The 24141-nt window shown below is 40.8% G+C and overlaps 1 protein-coding gene across 1 annotated transcript in view; it reads left to right on the top strand.

The window, feature by feature from the left end:
- The window catches only part of alk (ALK receptor tyrosine kinase), a 1475036-nt gene that overhangs the window by 1315255 nt on the left and 135640 nt on the right, over window positions 1-24141 (top strand). The window contains 3 exon segments of the mRNA XM_034159972.1: window positions 2650-2791; window positions 3779-3946; window positions 7037-7135. Of these exon segments, the coding sequence (XP_034015863.1) occupies window positions 2650-2791; window positions 3779-3946; window positions 7037-7135 (409 nt within the window).

The following is a 24141-nucleotide window of genomic DNA, read 5'->3' as shown; positions in this document are numbered from 1 at the left end:
GAGAACACCTCTCCAACGTGCCAAACGCCAGTGAATGTGAGCATCTGCCCACTCAAGTTGGTTACGACGACGAACTGGAGTCAGGTCGAGACCCCGATGAGGACGACGAGCATGCAGATGAGCTTCCCTGAGATGGTTTCTGACAGTTTGTGCAGAAATTCTTTGGTTATGCAAACCGATTGTTTCAGCAGCTGTCCGAGTGGCTGGTCTCAGACGATCTTGGAGGTGAACATGCTGGATGTGGAGGTCCTGGGCTGGTGTGGTTACACGTGGTCTGCGGTTGTGAGGCTGGTTGGATGTACTGCCAAATTCTCTGAAACGCCTTTGGAGACGGCTTATGGTAGAGAAATGAACATTCAATACACGAGCAACAGCTCTGGTTGACATTCCTGCTGTCAGCATGCCAACTGCACGCTCCCTCAAATCTTGTGACATCTGTGGCATTGTGCTGTGTGATAAAACTGCACCTTTCAGAGTGGCCTTTTATTGTGGACAGTCTAAGGCACACCTGTGCACTAATCATGGTGTCTAATCAGCATCTTGGTATGGCACACCTGTGAGGTGGGATGGATTATCTCAGCAAAGGAGAAGTGCTCACTATCACAGATTTAGACTGGTTTGTGAACAATATTTGAGGGAAATGGTGATATTGTGTATGTGGAAAAGGTTTTAGATCTTTGAGTTCATCTCATACAAAATGGGAGCAAAACCAAAAGTGTTGCGTTTATATTTTTGTTGAGTGTACATAAAATAAAGGACTGATTGTCAAACTTAAGCAAAGTGTTGTCTAATCACATACGAGGTCTGTTAGAAAACTATCCGACCTTTTTATTTTTTTAAAAACTATATGGATTTGAATCATGTGCGCTTGCATCAGCCAAGCTTGAACCTTCGTGCGCATGCGTGAGTTTTTTCACGCCTGTCGGTTGCGTCATTCGCCTGTGGGCAGGCTTTGAGTGAACACTGGTCCACCCCCCTCGTCGGATTTTTATTGTCAGGGAAATGGCTGAGCAATTGGAGCAGCGCTGAATCAAATTTTTCCAGAAACTGTGAGAGACAGCCAGGTGGAAACCATTCGGAAGATTCAGATGGCTTTCCGTGAAGATACTCTGGGCATCATACAGATTAAGGAGTGTTACAACCGGATTAAAGATGGCCCACAGCGGCGCAGGGCGCGCCGCGCTTCAAGCGGCCATCGACCAGATCATTTCCAAAGTGAAGGCTCTGTTGATCCAGGACGTCGTCTGACTACCAGAGAAATTGCAGAAGAGTTGGACATCAGCACTTTTGCAGCACATTCCACTGTTACAGGAGATTTTGTAATGAAAGGCGTGCGGAGGAATTCGCGCGTTGGGACGGAGCCGCAATGGCACGCAACGAAAAGCACGTCCGTGTTGGAAACCATTCGGAAGATTCAGACGGCTTTCGGTGGCTTTTCAGTCAAGTGAGTATCCGAGAAATTGTGTAACAGCTGGACATGCCACAACTTGTCCTGTAAGACTTCCAACACACCACAGCATAAATTACAATTTGATCTGATTCAGTAAAGCAAAAGTGATAAATTTATAACTCATGCATATTCTTACTAATTGACACATGTGAGCATGATTTCCTCATTTAATGTTCAGAAATATATTAAGGTTAGAATAACAAGTATAAGACAAAGTTTTGCTCTTTTCTTTCTTGTGTTCATTGACATCATTACTGTCTTCCAGGTGGCAAATATCTGAATTATGCACAAATTTTTGCGCATTATTTTTTGAGCATTTTATTAAGAATTTTTCATGAGGATAACCTGCCTATTTTTTGAGAGGATCAGATTCACCAGTTTGTTGCAAATCTGGTGTCCAGGGTTTTCGTTATACATCAGGTGAAGTTGGGGAGCATGTACTGGTGCCACGCGTCAACGCATCCACGTCTCTATGGTGGAGGTGACATCATACTTGTCCAGTCATTCTTATTGTGTTGTGTATAACACTACTTCTGAAATTTGGGGTTCCACAGGGGTCTGTGTTAGGCCCCTTGCTTTTCTCACTTTATATAGCGCCCCTTGGGCATATTCTGCGGTTGGTTAAGCCCTACGTACCTGCGCAGCCCTTGCGTTCACAGGGCGTGGGGCTTCTGTGTGTTCCAAGGGTGAACAAGAAGTCTGTGGGGTATAGAGCCTTCTCCTACCTGGTCCGACTCTTTGGAACGATCTACCTGCTGTTATTCGGCAGTCTGACACGGTGGAGATTTTTAAATCAAGACTGAAGACCCACTTTTTTAGATTGTCTTATCATTAATCTAATTTGTTTTTTGTGTTTGCTTTGTAATTTCTTTTTATTCTACTGTTTTTTTTTTATCTTTTTAGTGTCCTTTTCTTGATTTTAATTTTGATTTTAAATTATGTTGTATTGTTATGAATTGTGTGAAGCCCTTGGGGCGACTTTGTCGTGACTTGGCGCTATATAAATTAATAAATTGAAATTCAAATTGAGGTTGTTCATGATGACAGAAATAACACTGATTTTTTATACTTTTTTTTACAAACATTACCACTGATGGCATCACTGTGAAAATGGCTGTAGGTGTAATCAGGTCTAATGTCTCGTAGCTGTTAGAGTGGATACTTCCATGTAAATTTGACTGTGTGAATCCTGGTCTTAGGTGGACAAAGACGTGTACACGCCCCTCATCATTGCAGCAGGAGGAGGTGGGCGTGGCTACAGCAGCCATTTGCAAACCCAACTGGAACGGATGAGCAGTGACCCGAGCCAACCTGGGCGCAATGGGAAGTCAAACGCTGCAGGTAAGTTCCACTGGGGGTCGTCACGTGTGTTGGGTTTGTGGGTGTGCAAAATGTCCTTGTTGATATTTGTTGTTGTAAAACAGCGTTCACCTACAGGCTCAGTACACCAGCTGGGTGTGTTGTCATCAGAATGAAACACTGAGCCCGAGATAAAGAACTCGTGTGTACTCTGGCCCTGCCGTATACCGTTTATCTTTACTTACTTTATGAGCAGAAACAGTGTGTGCATTATGGGCCCCTGACGCACACACACAAGACAATATGCCTCAAGTCACAATAGCCTGAAGTGGAAGAGTGTATTTGCACGTCTACCTGCACTTGTAAACGCATTTATTCGTCCTGAAGGTGTTTACTCGTGTCTTCATGCATGACTTTCAGAGACTCTGCACCTCTTTGGAACCGTGTTGGTGTTATGGTGCTGCTCATGATTATTCATGTCATCCACGTTGTCCCCTCTCGTTGCCGCATGGAGCACGACGCTTCACTCAAACAGTGCCGTGTTCCATCCGTGCACCATCCATTATTCATGTAGCCAGAGTTGATGAACAGCTTGGAAAACATGAGCTATTGATTTTTACATCTTCACAAAGCCCAAGGTTTACCACAGAGGAAACAGGATGAATGAAAAATGAAATATTAAGCATGTCCTGGGGCTTTTATTGCTGGTGTGGTGAGATTCATTTTCATTTGTTTGTGTCTCTCAGGGAGACACAAAATGAAAGGAAAAATTAAATTGGCTCACGCTGGGGAATATGAGCAGGATTAGCCTTAGCTTTATTAGCCATAGGTTTAATCTTGTACTGCAAGGTCTCCTTTAAAGGATTTTTTATTATTATTTCTTCATGGTCTCTGCTCTAACCAGTGTTATCACTAACAGGGGCTTGTTGTGTGTTACATTTGCTTTGCTCTCTCTTGCTCTCGCTCTCTTTGCCATGCACACGTCTGTAGGATTTTTGTGTTATTTCCAGTATGTGTTGTGTTTGACAGGTGGAGGTGGAGGCTGGAATGACAGCGCCCCCACCAGTCAGGGCGGAAGGCCGCTGACGCTGGGAGGACAGGGAGGGCAGGGCTGTCCAAAGTTTTGGCAGACTCGCGGAGGCTTCGGGGGCGGAGGTGGTGGCTGCATTTCCGGGGGAGGCGGCGGTGGCTATAGAGGTTTGTGTGTGATTAATTCCTAAGGTTTCACAAATAAATCATTTTCGGCTGCCAGCTGGGATCGACAGGTACATCCGACAGCTCTGTGGCTACACTACAACAGCTTCATTTCTAAAAAGTCTGGATATGAATTTTACAGGGGGTCAGAGGTCAGCGCGGACAACAGCATATACAAGGCAGTAACATAACTGAAGTTATTTTTTTCTTGGTCTGACAAATGACACACTTCCAAAGCATCCACAGTCCTGCATAGGTTTACCTCACTGAGCCCAAAGCATTGAGCCACTGACTTTGATGTAATTTCTCTCTATCAGTCGCTGACTGAGAAAAATAAAGCCATTTAGCCAACCCAGACATTTACTGCTCCCTTGGTACCACCTCAATACCTGCAGTTGTATCCCTGATTCATGCATTTGTCTCTTCTAGATTGGACTACTGCAATGTTCTATTTTCTGGTTTACCGCATTCCAGCATTAGGGCTCTCCAATTGGTTCAAAATGCTGCTGCCAGACTTTTGACAGGAAGCAGAAGGTTTGACCACATTTCATCCATTTTGGTGTCTCTTCACTGGCTTCCTGTCCCAGTGAGATCAGATTTTAAGGTTCTGCTATTAACCTATAAAATTGTTCACAGACTGGCACCTCCCTACTTAGCTGACCTAATTAAACCCTACGTACCGGCCCGGGCTCTGTGTTCTCAGGGTGCAGGACTACTTTGTGTCCCTAGGGTGAATAAGAAGTCTGCAGGTCACAGAGTTTTCTCTTATTGTGCCCCTTTTCTGTGGAATGATCTCCCCGCATCAATAAAACAGTCAGATTCTGTGGAGACTTTCAAGTCCAGACTTAAGATGCACTTTTTTCCCTTTCGTATGACTAGCATACTGGCATAGTATGTTACTATGCTTTTTACCCTTTTAAATTCATTTTATTAGGAAACGGAGCGGGCCGCGGCCTCAAACTTTATCTAAATTCTGGGTCTTTTAGTGAAGCTTAGGGCCTGTGCCGGTGATCACCTTAGTATTTCTTCTGTTTCTCTTGTTGCTTAAAGCTGAAAAATTATACTGTATTTGTTGTGTTTCTGATGCCTGATTATTTTTTTCCTCTGTGTTTGAGGTGCAGCTCCATCCAGAGATGGATGTGGTGTGTGTTTCTGAAACCCTCCCATCCTTTGCACCAGCATAATTTCCTGTATATTGGTTTTGTCAATTGTGTCTGTATCATGGCCCAAGCAGAGGGTCACCCCTTTGAGTCTGGTCTGCTTGAGGTTTCTTCTTCAAATCATCAGAGGGAGTTTTTCCTTACCATTGTCACCTGGGGGTTACTTGTGTGAAACACCTTAAGGCAACTTTGTTGTGATTTAGTGCTATATAAATGAAAATAAACTGAAATTGAAAAATTTAAATTGTATCATGTACAGGGACATTGCAAAAGACTAGGCAAACTAGGTAATGTCTGGGGTCCCAAACTCAAAGAAGCAGCCCAAGAAAGGTTGATTATTTTAGATTACATAGTCCACAGCAACAACAATTTCATGAGGACCCTCTTAATTTCTATGATTGAAAATATACAGTCTGGGAGATTGAAACGACATGTCTAACTATGAAGCATGCTAATGGTTCAGGACGTCAAAAAAAATGCAAGCAAGAGATGGAGGTAAAAGCTGTCTCCCATTGCCAATATATGACACCCCATTGTGTACATTTTTGGCACAAAATAAATTGATATGCAATCAATACCTGAAATCAGGTTTAATCTGATTGGAGAGCATTGTAGAGCTTTGTTAGCAATGGGGAACGTCTTAAACATGTTTTAAAAATGTGTAATGCCACAACACATTGTGATGTGATACACGTCTTTGTTTTTTTTGTTTTTTGTTTTTTATTTCATTTGTGTATCTTGGCATCTTGAAATAAATCATTTCTGCCTGAATGTGGATTTGACTGCTCAGTTATTTTGATGCAATTAAAACCTAAAATGAAAATACAATAAAAGTGAAGAGTTGGAAGTGATGATTCAGGGTCCTCAGCAGGACAACAAGCTATTCTTGTCCAGAGTTCTTGAAGGCAGCATTAGCTGCAACAATCCCTCCCCACCTCCATCAGTGGCACTTCTGGCCGTTGTAGATCTGTGATGCTCCAGTTTATTGTCCATCAATAAATATTGTCCGCCTGTCACTGTGCTGTAAGAATTCTATAGACACACAAGTTCGGTGGATTGGAAATGTTAAATTGTCTGTAAGTGTGCGTGTGGGCGTGAATGTGTTTGTTCGTCTGTATGTGGCCATGCGACACACTGGTGACCTCTACAGGGTGAACCCCGTCTCACGCCCTATGACTGCTGGGATAGGCTCCAGCCCCCCCGTGACCCTTAACTGGAGTGAGTGAGTGAGTGAGTGAGTGAGTGAGTGAGTGAGTGAGTGAGTGAGTGAGTGAGTGAGTGAGTGAGTGAGTGAGTGAGTGAGTGAGTGAGTGAGTGAGTGAGTGAGTGAGTGAGGATGGCAGATAATGAGTTGATTGAAACTTTCAGTCACATCTGTAGCCCTGTTGGTTGCAAATATACTCTCTCTTTCTTCTGTGTTGTTGTTGAGCAAGTGGGAGGAGTCAACTCCTCCCACTTGCTCCCCTTGGGACTAAAGCTCACAATCTCCAGCATTGGAGGCAGACACTCTAACCACAAGGCCAAAACCCGGGGTCTGGCCTGAGTGACCAGAGAGTTCTATTAGCTGTTGGGGAGTGAGGTTTACTGGCAACTATTGCACAGTGACTCCCGCTGGCCTCCATCACACAGAGATATCCTGGGAAATGTGTTTATGGGCTGTATATCTGAAGACCTTGACCATGACCTTTGAGTGGTCTGGTCCAAAACTTAAGCATCTCAAAAAACGTCAAATGATAAAGACAGCATTTGTGAAATTTCATACTGTCTTCTTAAGATAACTATTTCAACAGTTCTTTTAGTCAGACAGGAAAGATTGTTTTACCTGCTTTACATGTTTCGGCTACTTTCTGTAGCCTTCGTCACTTCCCCATCTCCCCAAACATCCCCATGTTTTCTCATTGCTCATCACTGTGTTTACTGTTGTGCTTTCTAGGAGGCAACACCTCAGCAGATAATGACCCCAAACATGACGGTGATGATGGCACATCCTTCCTCAGTCCTGAAGGAAAGCTCTTTGTCTATCCTCTCAAAGGTAACATTAACATCTGTTAGCAAGAAAGTAACTAAACTAGTCAGCAAACAACGCTTGCCTGCCTTCAACCTAATTTCAGCAATGGACAAAGAACAGCCTTCTGGTGTTTGTGGGTTGATTAATTTGTAATTATCGGGGAAAAAAGATTGTACAAATATTCTTTGTGTGTAAACGGTTTGTTTTTTTACAGCCCAACATTTCCCATACAGCTTTACATAAGTCATCTAGATTTATTTAGTGTTGTCATTTCACTGAACATACAAATGACTGCTTCACTCAAAAAATACATTCTATTTATTCTCTATCATCTATTATAGTTTACAACATATTCCCAAGTCACAGCATGGAGAGCTGACAGCTTTTTATAGTCTGGTCCATCATTTAGACCGTGAGTCCATTTTTGTTGTTTTGCCTTTGGACACAGCCATAGCAGAGTTTAAATGAAACCGTTAAGATGTGCTTGTCATGCAGACTTTCAGCTTTAATTCAAGGGGTTTAGTAAAAATACTTCATTGGCCATTTAGCAACTAGTCATTTTTATACACAGTGCTTCCATTTTCAGAGGCCATAAGTAATTGGACAAACTAAATTTAAGGGTTATTGTTCAACAATACAATTGTTCAACAAATTGTCACTTTTACAGTTTTCCTTAGTTAGTATGAATTAGTCAATTAGTTATATTAAAGAATTCACACACTTATGGTATCCATAAGTGTCATGTTGTATAAATTTGTTTTCAGATTTTGCTTTAAAATAATTCTAGAATTTGGTGTAATAAAAACACGTGAGTTTGACGGGTTCACACACTTTCAAGCACCACAATAAACATCTTTATCTTTTCAATTCAAACCCAAATCACTTCACAGTTTATCAAAAACAAATATATTGGCCTTGTCATTCCAGTACAGGAGTCTGTGCCAACACTTATAGCCTCACATACAGTATGTACATTTTATTGTAGAATTGTTTTTGCAGTTGTCTTGCTACCTTTCTGATTCACCTCACTATCTGTTACTGAGGATTCAACACCTGAGATTGTAATTCCGGAGTATGTTTGACCATGTCAGTTGCTGTTGAACGTAAATCACACAATTCAGAAGCCAAAAAAACAGGTTGACTTTGAAAAGTGAAGCTCTGGCAATAAGCCTTTGCCCATCCATAAATCATTTATGGTTCTATTTTCAACTGGCAATAGATGAAAAAAAGAGAGGGAGAGAGAAAATGGGAAATGAATCTGGAAGCGCTTTTTCAAATTGGATTCTAATGGGCTGTGGTCAATTGCACCCACATTTCTGTTGAACAAGCATTGTTTGATGCTGTATACGGAGAGGTGGTATGTAAGGTGATTTCATATTTAACTGGCTGTTGTTCAGGAAGCATTTCACCTGTAAATATGAAATACGAAATCTGTTTTCCACTCATTAAATTACATATTTGAACCATTCCTCTCTAACCAACCACATCTGTTTGATGTTCTGATTTTCTGCCTTCATTAACTGAACATCTCCCAGAAGGATTTTACCACAAATTCAACAATTTATATAGTATTTAAGCTGTTTCACAGAAAATATATTATATATATATATATATATATATATATAGACTCTTTTTAGTTAAAATAAAATGATACTTCCCTGGTATTTTTTTTTTCCATTTTACAACATATGTTCCCAGATATCAATAATGAAAACTGTTGCATTGCCTGTGAAGTGTGGAAATGTCAGTAAGTACAGATAGTCATCTGGAACACTGAGGCTGCCTGTAAGGTTTGATATTGTGTGTTTTTTCTGTTCGTATATATAGAGGGCCTGATTTATTAAGATCAATCAATCAATCAACTTTTTTTTTATATAGCGCCAAATCACAACAAACAGTTGCCCCAAGGCGCTCTATATTGTAAGGCAAGGCCATAAAATAATTATGAAAAACCCCAACGGTCAAAACGACCCCCTATGAGCAAGCACTTGGCTACAGTGGGAAGGAAAAACTCCCTTTTAACAGGAAGAAACCTCCAGCAGAACCAGGCTCAGGGAGGGGCAGTCTTCTGCTGAGACTGGTTGGGGCTGAGGGAAAGAACCAGGAAAAAGACATGCTGTGGAGGGGGGCAGAGATCGCCATACCAAGTGCCAAATTGTATGACTCTTCCAAACTTTTTTGCGGTGGGATGGAGAACACATTGTGGGAGACTTATTTCAAGCAAAGCGCCACGCAGCAGTGCAAAGCTCGCTCATGGTACAGGGAGTCCCAAACAGGAAGTGCCAAATTTTGAGTCCACGGTGAAATAGGAAATGTCAAATGTTGAACACTTCCTGGCATGGGTGGAGCTAGAGTGGAGGCCAGGGTTGCACTGGACTCCAGTGAAATCTCATTGGACACAGATGATTGACATGTCACAGCACCGCACATCTGGTTGAAAAGAGCTGCATTTTGAAATCAGTGAGTCACATTGACTGCTAGGTTCCTTCTGTCCAGTAGTTGGTGCTGTATACCATAAAAAGTTCTAATCCACCTTAGTAGAAGAAGAAAAATGTTTGCCTCAGATATGAACTGAAAACGTCATTTGTACCATGGACTAATAATGACACCAAAGTTATTTTGGTGGGTAAATGATTTCTGGTATTTTATGCCAGAAATGAGGTCCAGGTTGTTAAAAACGGCATTTCTCCTTTAATTTAGGTTGTCTTATGTATGTGTGTGTCTCCAGTGATTTTTTTTAAACAAGCAGGCAACTGTTGATTAAATAATCTCTTAATTTTGCTGTCTGAAGGACTTAAATAACCTCTTAATTTTTCTCTGAGTGAGACCAGGATGATGCATTTCACTTAAAAATACACATGCCACAGAGTGCTTCTCAACTGTACTCAAAAGTCTTGGAACACTTGGCATTTCACATATTTTAACTTGTTTATGCCATTTCAAATACAAATAAATAAATATAAAGTTATCTTCCTTAAACTCAAACTGAAAGCAAATGTCTACAACTTGATATAAATCAATTAAAAATATAATACTTTTGGAAGACACTGTATCCTAATTTTATGATGAGTGCAAAATGAGTGTGGTATTATTACTGTTTTGTTTAAGAATGTTTCATTTTCACTGTTGCTGCACTTCGTGTGAACTCATTGTCATATCGTATATCATAATTGATATGACAATATTGAGATACAATAATTTGGCCATATTGTACAACCCTACTGTCAACTAGCTGAAAATTTTGAATATTAATTTATATCTACATTTAAAAATGCTGAAAGTGGCAGGGGGTTAAGAGGGGTGTAATTGGGGGGGTCTGTGGGGAGGAGCCCCCCCCCCCAAGCTGAAACGCAAAAAAGAAAAATGTTTAAAAAGGCAGGGGGTCTGGGGGGTGAAAGGTTTTAGTCATGCTCCCCTGAAGCATTTACTCAAAAAGAAAAGTCTGAAGGACTTGAGATGAGATGCGGGAGAGATGCTGAAGAGCTTCACGCGACATATACATAATAGGAATCACTATGCAGATGCAATGGTGGTAACGTAATACAGACAGCAGTAAGTAAATGGGTATTTTCTGTGTGTGAATGTCATTTATTGAGCATATTCCAAATCAAAATGAATGAGTGGAACAAGGCCAGATTCAACAGTGATGCAGTAAAAAGCACCCACTCAAATAATAAAGTTGATTTTGATATTATTCATTTCAGTCACCATGTTGTAAATAAACTCATGCTTCATTTCTTGAGTCTGGATACTGTGATGACTAAGGATATCCTGAATCACTATATTTAATTATTATATTTTTTACTATCAGTAAATATTATTATTAAGCTGTTGATTTGAGTCATCGATCTTCAAATCCACGTTCCAACAACAGGTGTGTTTTCACGGCACGTAAAGTGATTCTGCTGTTAAGATGAATGTGAAGAGAACAGTTATAGGCTTCTGTGGTTTATGGTTGTAGAAACTGATAAAGACTGATATAAAATGATAATCATTTGTGCACAGTTATTATGTAGGTGGCTGTCCATGGAGCTGTCCGTGGTGCTGATCAGACTGTCAGCTCTCATGCATTGCCCTGGACAGAAATGCACAGGAATTTGTACTTATATTTCTTTTAACTACAACCCCTGGCAAAAATTATGGAATCACCGGCCTCAGAGGATGTTCATTCAGTTGTTTAATTTTGTAGAAAAAAAGCAGATCACAGACATGACACAAAACTAAAGTCATTTCAAATGGCAACTTTCTGGCTTTAAGAAACACTATAAGAAATCAAGAAAAAAAGATTGTGGCAGTCAGTAACGGTTACTTTTTTAGACCAAGCAGAGGAAAAAAATATGGAATCACTCAATTCTGAGGAAAAAATTATGGAATCATGAAAAACAAAAGAACGCTCCAACACATCACTAGTATTTTGTTGAACCACCTCTGGCTTTTATAACAGCTTGCAGTCTCTGAGGCATGGACTTAATGAGTGAGAAACAGTACTCTTCATCAATCTGGCTCCAACTTTCTCTGATTGCTGTTGCCAGATCAGCTTTGCAGGTTGGAGACTTGTCATGAACCATTTTCTTCAACTTCCACCAAAGATTTTCAATTGGATTAAGATCCGGACTATTTGCAGGCCATGACATTGACCCTATGTGTCTTTTTGAAAGGAATGTTTTCACAGTTTTTGCTCTATGGCAAGATGCATTATCATCTTGAAAAATGATTTCATCATCCCCAAACATCCTTTCAAATGATGGGATAAGAAAAGTGTCCAAAATATCAATGTAAATGTTGTGTGTTGGGGGGTGTGGCTGGATATTTTGGTGTTCTTTTCTTTTCTTTGCTCTTCAGGTGGCATGGAAACTGATTTGTCTGTGGAGAAGGTGCTGGCTGAAGAGTCCTCACCCTCATCAACATCATGTGCAGCACCTGTGACTGGTGCTCACATGCAACCTTAAAGACTTTCAGCTGAAGCAGATAATTGGATGGCATTCTGCATTTAAGGCATGTGTGATTCAAGCAGATCTGCCGGGAACTCGACCTTGTGATGTCCATTTGTGAGACGCTGAGGACCGCGCCTGGGTTTGACACATCGAGCCCGTGAAGCAAGGAAGGGTGAGGACACTTGCTGTCAGCACACATTAAAGGTGATTAAGTGTTCGACTAATTGTTGATAGTAACTTGGTGTTTTGTTACGCAGTATACTGGAATTGTGATGAGAATTGTGCAGTTTGCTTCTCACTGCTGTGGCATGCGGATAAGTGATCCTCCACTTGTTGTGAGAAGCTGCTCATTTGCATAAAGTTAAAAAATACAGACCTGAATGTGTTGCTGATACCGTGTGTCTTTTGAAAGATATTGTTGTAACTGCTGACTTACCTCACCTCTTCTTTGCTTCACAGAGAGTCAGTTTGTCGTGTCCACCTGGGGGGTGTTTGTCTGGTGGTAGTGGGTCCAGGAACGCCGGGCTTCTATCCTTTTGGGCGCTTAAGAGCATGCCAACAGTCACTCCACCAGAAGGACGTTCTTTTAGTTTTGTACACATTATTATGCACAGGTGAAAAATAAATTGTTTCTGTTGTTGGAACCGCTTTCTGGTTATTTTTAGCGCTGGGTTCTGTCTGACGCAGGTCCGCTCCTCAACTCGCGTCGACACATAACAGTAAACTTGTGCATTTATTGATGATGTAATGACAGTCATCTCCCCAGTGCCTTTACCTGACATGCAGCCCCATATCATCAATGACTGTGGAAATTTACATGTTCTCTTCAGGCAGTCATCTTTATAAATCTCATTGGAACGGCACCAAACAAAAGTTCCAGCATCATCACCTTGCCCAATGCAGATTCGAGATTCATCACTGAATATGACTTTCATCCAGTCATCCACAGTCCACGATTGCTTTTCCTTAGCCCATTGTAACCTTGTTTTTTTTCTGTTTAGGTGTTAATGATGGCTTTCGTTTAGCTTTTCTGTATGTAAATCCCATTTCCTTTAGGCGGTTTCTTACGGTTTCTTACAGTTCTGTCACAGACGTTGACTCCAGTTTCCTCCCATTCGTTCCACATTTGTTTTGTTGTGCATTTTCGATTTTTGAGACATATTGCTTTAAGTTTTCTGTCTTGATGCTTTGATGTCTTCCTTGGTCTATCAGTATGTTTGCCTTTCACAACATTCCCATGTTGTTTGTATTTGGTCCAGAATTTAGACACAGCTGACTGTGAACAACCAACATCTTTTGCAACATTGCGTGATGATTTACCCTCTTTTAAGAGTTTGATAATCCTCTCCTTTGTTTCACTTGACATCTCTCATGTTGGAGCCATGATTCATGTCAGTCCACTTGGTGCAACAGCTCTCAAAGGTGTGATCACTCCTTTTTAGATGCAGACTAACGAGCAGATCTGATTTGATGCAGGTGCTAGTTCTGGGGTTGAAAATTTACAGGGTGATTCTATAATTTTTTTTCCTCAGAATTGAGTGATTCCATATTTTTTTCCCTCTGCTTGGTCTAAAAAAGTAACCGTTACTGACTGCCACAATTTTTTTTCCTGATTTCTTATAGTGTTTCTTAAAGCTAGAAAGTTGCCATTTGAAATGACTTTAGTTTTGTGTCATGTCTGTGATCTGCTTTTTTTCTACAAAATTAAACAACTGAATGAACATCCTCGGAGGCCGGTGATTCCATAATTATTGCCAGGGTTGTACAAAGACATAATAATTGGCACTGGAGCCTATCCCAGCAGTCACTGGGTGAGAGGCAGGGTACACCTTGGACAAGAAGCCAGTCCATCGCAAGACCACTTACAGACAGACAAGCACACTCACACCTCACACAGTCAATTTTTCCAGTTCATCTAACCTGCATGTCTGTGGATGTGGGAGGAAGCCGGAACACACGGAGGGAACCCAGATCAACATGGGGAGAACATGCAAACTGCACACAGAAAGGACCAGGTGGGAAGTGATCCCAGGAGTTTCTTGCAGGGAAGCAACAGTGTGAACCACTAAGCCTCTGTGTTGGCAAATGTGGTAAATCACAGACACAAATTAAACTGCTTTTAGCCTGGATGAATTATGCATGTTCATGAAGGAAAGTATCTTTTTAATTGGACAATACATACTATTTTTACCTGAGGCCAAAATATGGCCATCGGGTATTGCAAAGGCTTTTCAGCCGTCCGTTCACCCATCTGTCTGTGCTCAGCATAAGTCCAGTCCTATTAGTGCCAGGGTCTTCAAATTCACAGGGAACATTGTTGGGACACAGAACTTGAACAAGTTCAAATATGGCTAACCTTGACCTATTTTATTTTCTATTTTTATGCTGTTACGGCCGAGGGTATTTTAGCATTGTGTTATAGTTCACATTTGAAAGATGCTATCCTCTGTGTGCACTGTTAGTAAATCATCATGCATATTTTTGCAGGTGCTAGGGTGTTGGTGCATGTTTTTTCCATGCAAACAATAGGCAAATTAGACTCATATTGAGGGGAATCTTTGTGCTGTGCAGATATACAAAGACAATTACATGATTCGCTTCAGATAAATTACACAAAGGCTCAAATCATGACTGTGATATGTAAGATGTAAGCAATTGTGCAGTTTCATAAATTAAAATGTAATGTTTGTGAATCTTACAAATCTGGTCAGTTGTGATATAAAGTTCTGAGGATAAGAGTAAACCATGGAGTTTGGACCTTGGTGATGGTATGCCATGAAGTTGTGCATAGTCTAGGTTTTCATTTATTAGTGTGTGGGCAGCATGCAACTGTGCTGCAGGACAATTTTTTATTGGCAAAAACAGCATCCTGTATCACTGGCAGATTTCAAACTTGTTTCTCTATCGAGCTATGGAGATGAAGTTTGCCTCTAAACAGTCTTCACAGGCATAACATAACAAAAAATGTTATTAACAAATATAAGTTGAAGTATTATTTTAACATTTAGCATTCAGTAAACAAGAATATGTAGTAAATATAAGTGGCGTGATTTTAATTGAGCCTCACACCGGAGGTACCAGTATTATTTAATGAATTTAAACATACAAATGTTTACTATTAAGTATTTCTTTATTCAGTAAAGAAAGACCACCACAATAATATGGAGCGAATGGAATTATTAAAATCCTAAATTGGACTGGACCTTATTCAACGGGTCACCAAAATAATTAACAATTTTAAGATTAAATAATCATTTGGATCAAAGTGAATTAGAATGATAGTTAATTACCTCATGACTTTCTTTGCTAATAAAATTTTAACTATTAGAGAAAAAATTACTCATAACCATCCCAAAGACGTATCGTTATCTTTGGCTGCTTTCAGTGATGCCGGTATTTGGTTAGACTCTTTCTCTCCGATTGTTCTGAGTTATTTTCGTTAGTTACTTCCTCCAAACCATCAACATGTCTATTAGACCCCATTCCTACCAGGCTGCTCAAGGAAGCCCATGATGCTGAAAAACTAATTCATGCATTTATTTCCTCTAGGCTGGACTATTGTATTCATTATTATTGCTTGCCTCTACTGGTGGTTGGCTCTCACTGCGGTATTGTATCACTTCCTGTTCCGGAGCACAGCGGTGTTTTTCTGTATCTGTTAGCTGTTTAATCTGCGCAGTTAGATTGATCTAGTTATCTAGATTATGATTTGTTTCCCAGTGTAATCTTTACGTGCCTTAACTAAAGCACTCCTTCTGCTGAATCACCTCTAAATTATTTACATATTATTCACTTTGAGTGTTTTTAGGAATCCGCTAGCTTAGCGTAGCTACTAGCTCTTAGCCGATTTAGCATGGCGGCTTCTCCTGTCTCTCCCGCACTTTTCTGCTCTGGGTGTGAAATGTTTAGTTATTCCTCTGCCTCCTTTAGCAGTAACGGTACTTGTAATAAGTGTAGCTTATTCGTAGCTTTGGAGGACAGGCTGGGCGAATTGGAGACTCGGCTCCGCACCGTGGAAAATTCTACAGCTAGCTAGGCCCCTGTAGTCGGTGCAGACCAAGGTAGCTTAGCCGCCGTTAGTTACCCCCTGGCAGATCCCAAGCAGCCGGGAAAGCAGGCTGACTGGGTGACTGTGAGGAGGAAGCGTAGCCCTAAACAGAAGCCGCGTGTACACCGCCAACCCGTTCACATCTCTAACCGTTTTTCCCCACTCGACGATACACTCGCCGAGGATCAAACTCTGGTTATTGGCGACTCTGTTTTGAGAAATGTGAAGTTAGCGACATCAGCAACCATTGTCAATTGTCTTCCGGGGGCCAGAGCAGGCGACATCGAAGGACATTTGAAATTGCTGGCTAAGGCTAAGCGTAAATTTGGTAAGATTGTAATTCACGTCGGCAGTAATGACACTCGGTTACGCCAATCGGAGGTCACTAAAATTAACATTAAATCGGTGTGTAACTTTGCAAAAACAATGTCGGACTCTGTAGTTTTCTCTGGGCCCCTCCCCAATCTGACCGGGAGTGACATGTTTAGCCGCATGTTCTCCTTGAATTGCTGGCTGTCTGAGTGGTGTCCAAAAAATGAGGTGGGCTTCATTGATAATTGGCAAAGCTTCTGGGGAAAACCTGGTCTTGTTAGGAGAGACGGCATCCATCCCACTTTAGAGGGAGCAGCTCTCATTTCTAGAAATCTGGCCAATTTTTTTTGGATCCTCCAAACTGTGACTGTCTAGCGTTGGGACCAGGAGGCAGAGCTGTGGTCTTATACACCTCTCTGCAGCTTCTCTCCCCCTGCCATCCCCTCATTACCCCATCCCCGTAGAGACGGTGCCTGCTCCCAGACCACCAATAACCAGCAAAAATCTATTTAAGCATAAAAATTCAAAAAGAAAAAATAATATAGCACCTTCAATTGCACCACAGACTAAAACAGTTAAATGTGGTCTATTAAACATTAGGTCTCTCTCTTCTAAGTCCCTGTTGGTAAATGATATAATAATTGATCAACGTATTGATTTATTCTGCCTAACAGAAACCTGGTTACAGCAGGATGAATATGTTAGTTTAAATGAGTCAACACCCCCGAGTCACACTAACTGTCAGAATGCTCGTAGCACGGGCCGGGGCGGAGGATTAGCAGCAATCTTCCATTCCAGCTTATTAATTAATCAAAAACCTACACAGAGCTTTAATTCATTTGAAAGCTTGTCTCTTAGTCTTGTCCATCCAAATTGGAAGTCCCAAAAACCAGTTTTATTTGTTATTATCTATCGTCCACCTGGTCGTTACTGTGAGTTTCTCTGTGAATTTTCAGACCTTTTGTCTGACTTAGTGCTTAGCTCAGATAAGATAATTATAGTGGGCGATTTTAACATCCACACAGATGCTGAGAATGACAGCCTCAACACTGCATTTAATCTATTATTAGACTCTATTGGCTTTGCTCAAAAAGTAAATGAGTCCACCCACCACTTTAATCATATTTTAGATCTTGTTCTGACTTATGGTATGGAAATAGAAGACTTAACAGTATTCCCTGAAAACTCCCTTCTGTCTGATCATTTTTTAATTACATTTACATTTACCCTGATGGACTACCCTGCAGTGGGGAATAAGTTTCATTACACTAGAAGTCTTTCAGAAAGCGCTGTAACTAGGTTTAAGGATATGATTCCTTCTTTATGTTCTCTAATGTCACATACCAACACAGAGCAGAGTAGCTACCTAAACTCTGTAACGGAGATAGAGTATCTCGTCAATAGTTTTACATCCTCATTGAAGACAACTTTGGATGCTGTAGCTCCTCTGAAAAAGAGAGCTTTAAATCAGAAGTGTCTGACTCCGTGGTATAACTCACAAACTCGTAGCTTAAAGCAGATAACCCGTAAGTTGGAGAGGAAATGGCGTCTCACTAATTTAGAAGATCTTCACTTAGCCTGGAAAAACAGTTTGTTGCTCTATAAAAAAGCCCTCCGTAAAGCTAGGACATCTTTCTACTCATCACTAATTGAAGAAAATAAGAACAACCCCAGGTTTCTTTTCAGCACTGTAGCCAGGCTGACAAAGAGTCAGAGCTCTATTGAGCTGAGTATTCCATTAACTTTAACTAGTAATGACTTCATGACTTTCTTTGCTAACAAAATTTTGACTATTAGAGAAAAAATTACTCATAACCATCCCAAAGATGTATCGTTATCTTTGGCTGCTTTCAGTGATGCCGGTATTTGGTTAGACTCTTTCTCTCCGATTGTTCTGTCTGAGTTATTTTCATTAGTTACTTCATCCAAACCATCAACATGTTTATTAGACCCCATTCCTGCCAGGCTGCTCAAGGAAGTCCTACCATTATTTAATGCTTCAATCTTAAATATGATCAATCTATCTTTGTTAGTTGGTTATGTACCACAGGCCTTTAAGGTGGCAGTAATTAAACCATTACTTAAAAAGCCATCACTTGACCCAGCTATCTTAGCTAATTATAGGCCAATCTCCAACCTTCCTTTTCTCTCAAAGATTCTTGAGAGGGTAGTTGTAAAACAGCTAACTGATCACCTGCAGAGGAATGGTCTATTTGAAGAGTTTCAGTCAGGTTTTAGAATTCATCATAGTACAGAAACAGCATTAGTGAAGGTTACAAATGATCTTCTTATGGCTTCGGACAGTGGACTTATCTCTGTGCTTGTTCTGTTGGACCTCAGTGCTGCTTTTGATACTGTTGACCATAAAATGTTATTACAGAGATTAGAGCATGTCATAGGTATTAAAGGCACTGTGCTGCGGTGGTTTGAATCATATTTGTCTAATAGATTACAGTTTGTTCATGTAAATGGGGAATCTTCTTCACAGACTAAAGTTAATTATGGAGTTCCACAAGGTTTTGTGCTAGGACCAATTTTATTCACTTTATACATGCTTCCCTTAGGCAGTATTATTAGACGGTATTGCTTAAATTTTCATTGTTACGCAGATGATACCCAGCTTTATCTATCCATGAAGCCAGAGGATACACACCAATTAGCTAAACTGCAGGATTGTCTTACAGACATAAAGACATGGATGACCTCTAATTTCCTGCTTTTAAACTCAGATAAAACTGAAGTTATTGTACTTGGCCCCACAAATCTTAGAAGCATGGTGTCTAACCAGATCGTTACTCTGGATGGCACTTCCCTGATCTCTAGTAATACTGTGAGAAATCTTGGAGTCATTTTTGATCAGGATATGTCATTCAAAGCGCATATTAAACAAATATGTAGGACTGCCTTTTTGCATTTACGCAATATCTCTAAAATCAGAAAGGTCTTGTCTCAGAGTGATGCTGAAAAAACTAATTCATGCATTTATTTCCTCTAGGCTGGACTATTGTAATTCATTATTATCAGGTTGCCCTAAAAGTTCCCTAAAAAGCCTTCAGTTGGTTCAGAATGCTGCAGCTAGAGTACTGACGGGGACTAGCAGGAGAGAGCATATCTCACCCGTGTTGGCCTCTCTTCATTGGCTTCCTGTTAATTCTAGAATAGAATTTAAAATTCTTCTTCTTACTTATAAGGTTTTGAATAATCAGGTCCCATCTTATCTTAGGGACCTCGTAGTACCATATTACCCCATTAGAGCGCTTCGCTCTCAGACTGCGGGCTTACTTGTAGTTCCTAGGGTTTGTAAGAGTAGAATGGGAGGCAGAGCCTTCAGCTTTCAGGCTCCTCTCCTGTGGAACCAGCTCCCAATTCAGATCAGGGAGACAGATACCCTCTCTACTTTTAAGATTAGGCTTAAAACTTTCCTTTTCGCTAAGGCTTATAGTTAGGGCTGGATCGGGTGACCCTGGACCATCCCTTGGTTATGTTGCTTTAGACGTAGACTGTGGGGGGGTTCCCATGATGCACTGTTTCTTTCTCTTTTTGCTCCGTATGCATCACTCTGCATTTAATCATTAGTGATCGATCTCTGCCCCCCTTCTCGGCATGTCTTTTTCCTGGTTCTTTCCCTCAGCCCCAACCAGTCTCAGCAGAAGACTGCCCCTCCCTGAGCCTGGTTCTGCTGGAGGTTTCTTCCTGTTAAAAGGGAGTTTTTCCTTCCCACTGTGGCCAAGTGCTTGCTCATAGGGGGTCGTTTTGACCGTTGGGGTTTTTCATAATTATTGTATGGCCTTGCCTTACAATATGGAGCGCCTTGGGGCAACTGTTTGTTGTGATTTGGCGCTATATAAGAAAAAAGTTGATTGATTGATTGATTGATTGATTGATAGTGGGCGATTTTAACATCCACACAGATGCTGAGAATGACAGCCTCAACACTGCATTTAATCTATTATTAGACTCTATTGGCTTTGCTCAAAAAGTAAATGAGTCCACCCACCACTTTAATCATATCTTAGATCTTGTTCTGACTTATGGTATGGAAATAGAAGACTTAACAGTATTCCCTGAAAACTCCCTTCTGTCTGATCATTTCTTAATAACATTTACATTTACTCTGATGGACTACCCAGCAGTGGGGAATAAGTTTCATTACACTAGAAGTCTTTCAGAAAGCGCTGTAACTAGGTTTAAGGATATGATTCCTTCTTTATGTTCTCTAATGCCATATACCAACACAGGGCAGAGTAGCTACCTAAACTCTGTAAGTGAGATAGAGTATCTCGTCAATAGTTTTACATCCTCATTGAAGACAACTTTGGATGCTGTAGCTCCTCTAAAAAAGAGAGCTTTAAATCAGAAGTGCCTGACTCCGTGGTATAACTCACAAACTCGTAGCTTAAAGCAGATAACCCGTAAGTTGGAGAGGAAATGGCGTCTCACTAATTTAGAAGATCTTCACTTAGCCTGGAAAAAGAGTCTGTTGCTCTATAAAAAAGCCCTCCGTAAAGCTAGGACATCTTTCTACTCATCACTAATTGAAGAAAATAAGAACAACCCCAGGTTTCTTTTCAGCACTGTAGCCAGGCTGACAAAGAGTCAGAGCTCTATTGAGCTGAGTATTCCATTAACTTTAACTAGTAATGACTTCATGACTTTCTTTGCTAACAAAATTTTAACTATTAGAGAAAAAATTACTCATAACCATCCCAAAGACGTATCATTATCTTTGGCTGCTTTCAGTGATGCCGGTATTTGGTTAGACTCTTTCTCTCCGATTGTTCTGTCTGAGTTATTTTCATTAGTTACTTCATCCAAACCATCAACATGTTTATTAGACCCCATTCCTACCAGGCTGCTCAAGGAAGCCCTACCATTATTTAATGCTTCGATCTTAAATATGATCAATCTATCTTTGTTAGTTGGCTATGTACCACAGGCTTTTAAGGTGGCAGTAATTAAACCATTACTTAAAAAGCCATCACTTGACCCAGCTATCTTAGCTAATTATAGGCCAATCTCCAACCTTCCTTTTCTCTCAAAAATTCTTGAAAGGGTAGTTGTAAAACAGCTAACTGATCATTTGCAGAGGAATGGTCTATTTGAAGAGTTTCAGTCAGGTTTTAGAATTCATCATAGTACAGAAACAGCATTAGTGAAGGTTACAAATGATCTTCTTATGGCCTCGGACAGTGGACTCATCTCTGTGCTTGTTCTGTTAGACCTCAGTGCTGCTTTTGATACTGTTGACCATAAAATTTTATTACAGAGATTAGAGCATGCCATAGGTATTAAAGGCACTGCGCTGCGGTGGTTTGAATCATATTTGTCTAATAGATTACAATTTGTTCATGTAAATGGGGAATCTTCTTCACAGACTAAAGTTAATTATGGAGTTCCACAAGGTTCTGTGCTAGGACCAGTTTTATTCACTTTATACATGCTTCCCTTAGGCAGTATTATTAGATGGTATTGCTTAAATTTTCATTGTTACACAGATGATACCCAGCTTTATCTATCCATGAAGCCAGAGGACACACACCAATTAGCTAAACTGCAGGATTGTCTTACAGGCATAAAGACATGGATGACCTCTAATTTCCCGCTTTTAAACTCAGATAAAACTGAAGTTATTGTACTTGGCCCCACAAATCTTAGAAACATGGTGTCTAACCAGATCCTTACTCTGGATGGCATTACCCTGACCTCTAGTAATACTGTGAGAAATCTTGGAGTCATTTTTGATCAGGATATGTCATTCAAAGCGCATATTAAACAAATATGTAGGACTGCTTTTTTGCATTTACGCAATATCTCTAAAATCAGAAAGGTCTTGTCTCAGAGTGATGCTGAAAAACTAATTTATGCATTTATTTCCTCTAGGCTGGACTATTGTAATTCATTATTATCAGGTTGTCCTAAAAGTTCCCTGAAAAGCCTTCAGTTGATTCAAAATGCTGCAGCTAGAGTACTGACGGGGACTAGAAGGAGAGAGCATATCTCACCCATATTGGCCTCTCTTCATTGGCTTCCTGTTAATTCTAGAATAGAATTTAAAATTCTTCTTCTTACTTATAAGGTTTTGAATAATCAGGTCCCATCTTATCTTAGGGACCTCGTAGTACCATATCACCCCAATAGAGCGCTTCGCTCTCAGACTGCAGGCTTACTTGTAGTTCCTAGGGTTTGTAAGAGTAGAATGGGAGGCAGAGCCTTCAGCTTTCAGGCTCCTCTCCTGTGGAACCAGCTCCCAATTCAGATCAGGGAGACAGACACCCTCTCTACTTTTAAGATTAGGCTTAAAACTTTCCTTTTTGCTAAAGCTTATAGTTAGGGCTGGATCAGGTGACCCTGAACCATCCCTTAGTTATGCTGCTATAGACGTAGACTGCTGGGGGGTTCCCATGATGCACTGAGTGTTTCTTTCTCTTTTTGCTCTGTATGCACCACTCTGCATTTAATCATTAGTGATTGATCTCTGCTCCCCTCCACAGCATGTCTTTTTCCTGGTTCTCTCCCTCAGCCCCAACCAGTCCCAGCAGAAGACTGCTCCTCCCTGAGCCTGGTTCTGCTGGAGGTTTCTTCCTGTTAAAAGGGAGTTTTTCCTTCCCACTGTAGCCAAGTGCTTGCTCACAGGGGGTCGTTTTGACCGTTGGGGTTTTACATAATTATTGTATGGCCTTGCCTTACAATATAAAGCGCCTTGGGGCAACTGTTTGTTGTGATTTGGCGCTATATAAAAAAATTGATTGATTGATTGATCAGGTTGTCCTAAAAGTTCCCTGAAAAGCCTTCAGTTAATTCAAAATGCTGCAGCTAGAGTACTGACAGGGACTAGAAGGAGAGAGCATATCTCACCCATATTGGCCTCTCTTCATTGGCTTCCTGTTAATTCTAGAATAGAATTTAAAATTCTTCTTCCTACTTATAAGGTTTTGAATAATCAGGTCCCATCTTATCTTAGGGACCTCTTAGTACCATATCACCCCAATAGAGCACTTCGCTCTCAGACTGCAGGCTTACTTGTAGTTCCTAGGGTTTGTAAGAGTAGAATGGGAGGCAGAGCCTTCAGCTTTCAGGCTCCTCTCCTGTGGAACCAGCTCTCAATTCAGATCAGGGAGACAGACACCCTCTCTACTTTTAAGATTAGGCTTAAAACTTTCCTTTTTGCTAAAGCTTATAGTTAGGGCTGGATCAGGTGACCCTGAACCATCCCTTAGTTATGCTGCTATAGACGTAGACTGCTGGGTGGTTCCCATGATGCACTGAGTGTGTCTTTCTCTTTTTGCTCTGTATGCACCACTCTGCATTTAATCATTAGTGATTGATCTCTGCTCCCCTCCACAGCATGTCGTTTTCCTGATTCTCTCCCTCAGCCCCAACCAGTCCCAGCAGAAGACTGCCCCTCCCTGAGCCTGGTTCTGCTGGAGGTTTCTTCCTGTTAAAATGGAGTTTTTCCTTCCCACTGTCGCCAAGTGCTTGCTCACAGGGGGTCGTTTTGACCGTTGGGGTTTTTCTGTAATTATTGTATGGCTTTTGCCTTACAATATAAAGCGCCTTGGGGCAACTGTTTGTTGTGATTTGGCGCTATATAAATAAAATTGATTTGATTTGATTTGAAGCACCACGAATGTTTTAAAGCCATTGGAACTTTTAGTTTAAACATTACTAATCAGTCTCAAACCTGAAAGTCATAAATTCTACGATACGATTGACCAAGCGTCTCCATCTGAACACAA

This window comes from Thalassophryne amazonica, chromosome 19 (assembly GCF_902500255.1).
Source record: "Thalassophryne amazonica chromosome 19, fThaAma1.1, whole genome shotgun sequence".
NCBI classification, from domain to species: Eukaryota; Metazoa; Chordata; class Actinopteri; order Batrachoidiformes; family Batrachoididae; genus Thalassophryne; species Thalassophryne amazonica.
The sequence above is the reverse complement of the archived record's forward strand: the minus strand, read 5'-3'. Positions and strand labels throughout refer to the sequence as shown.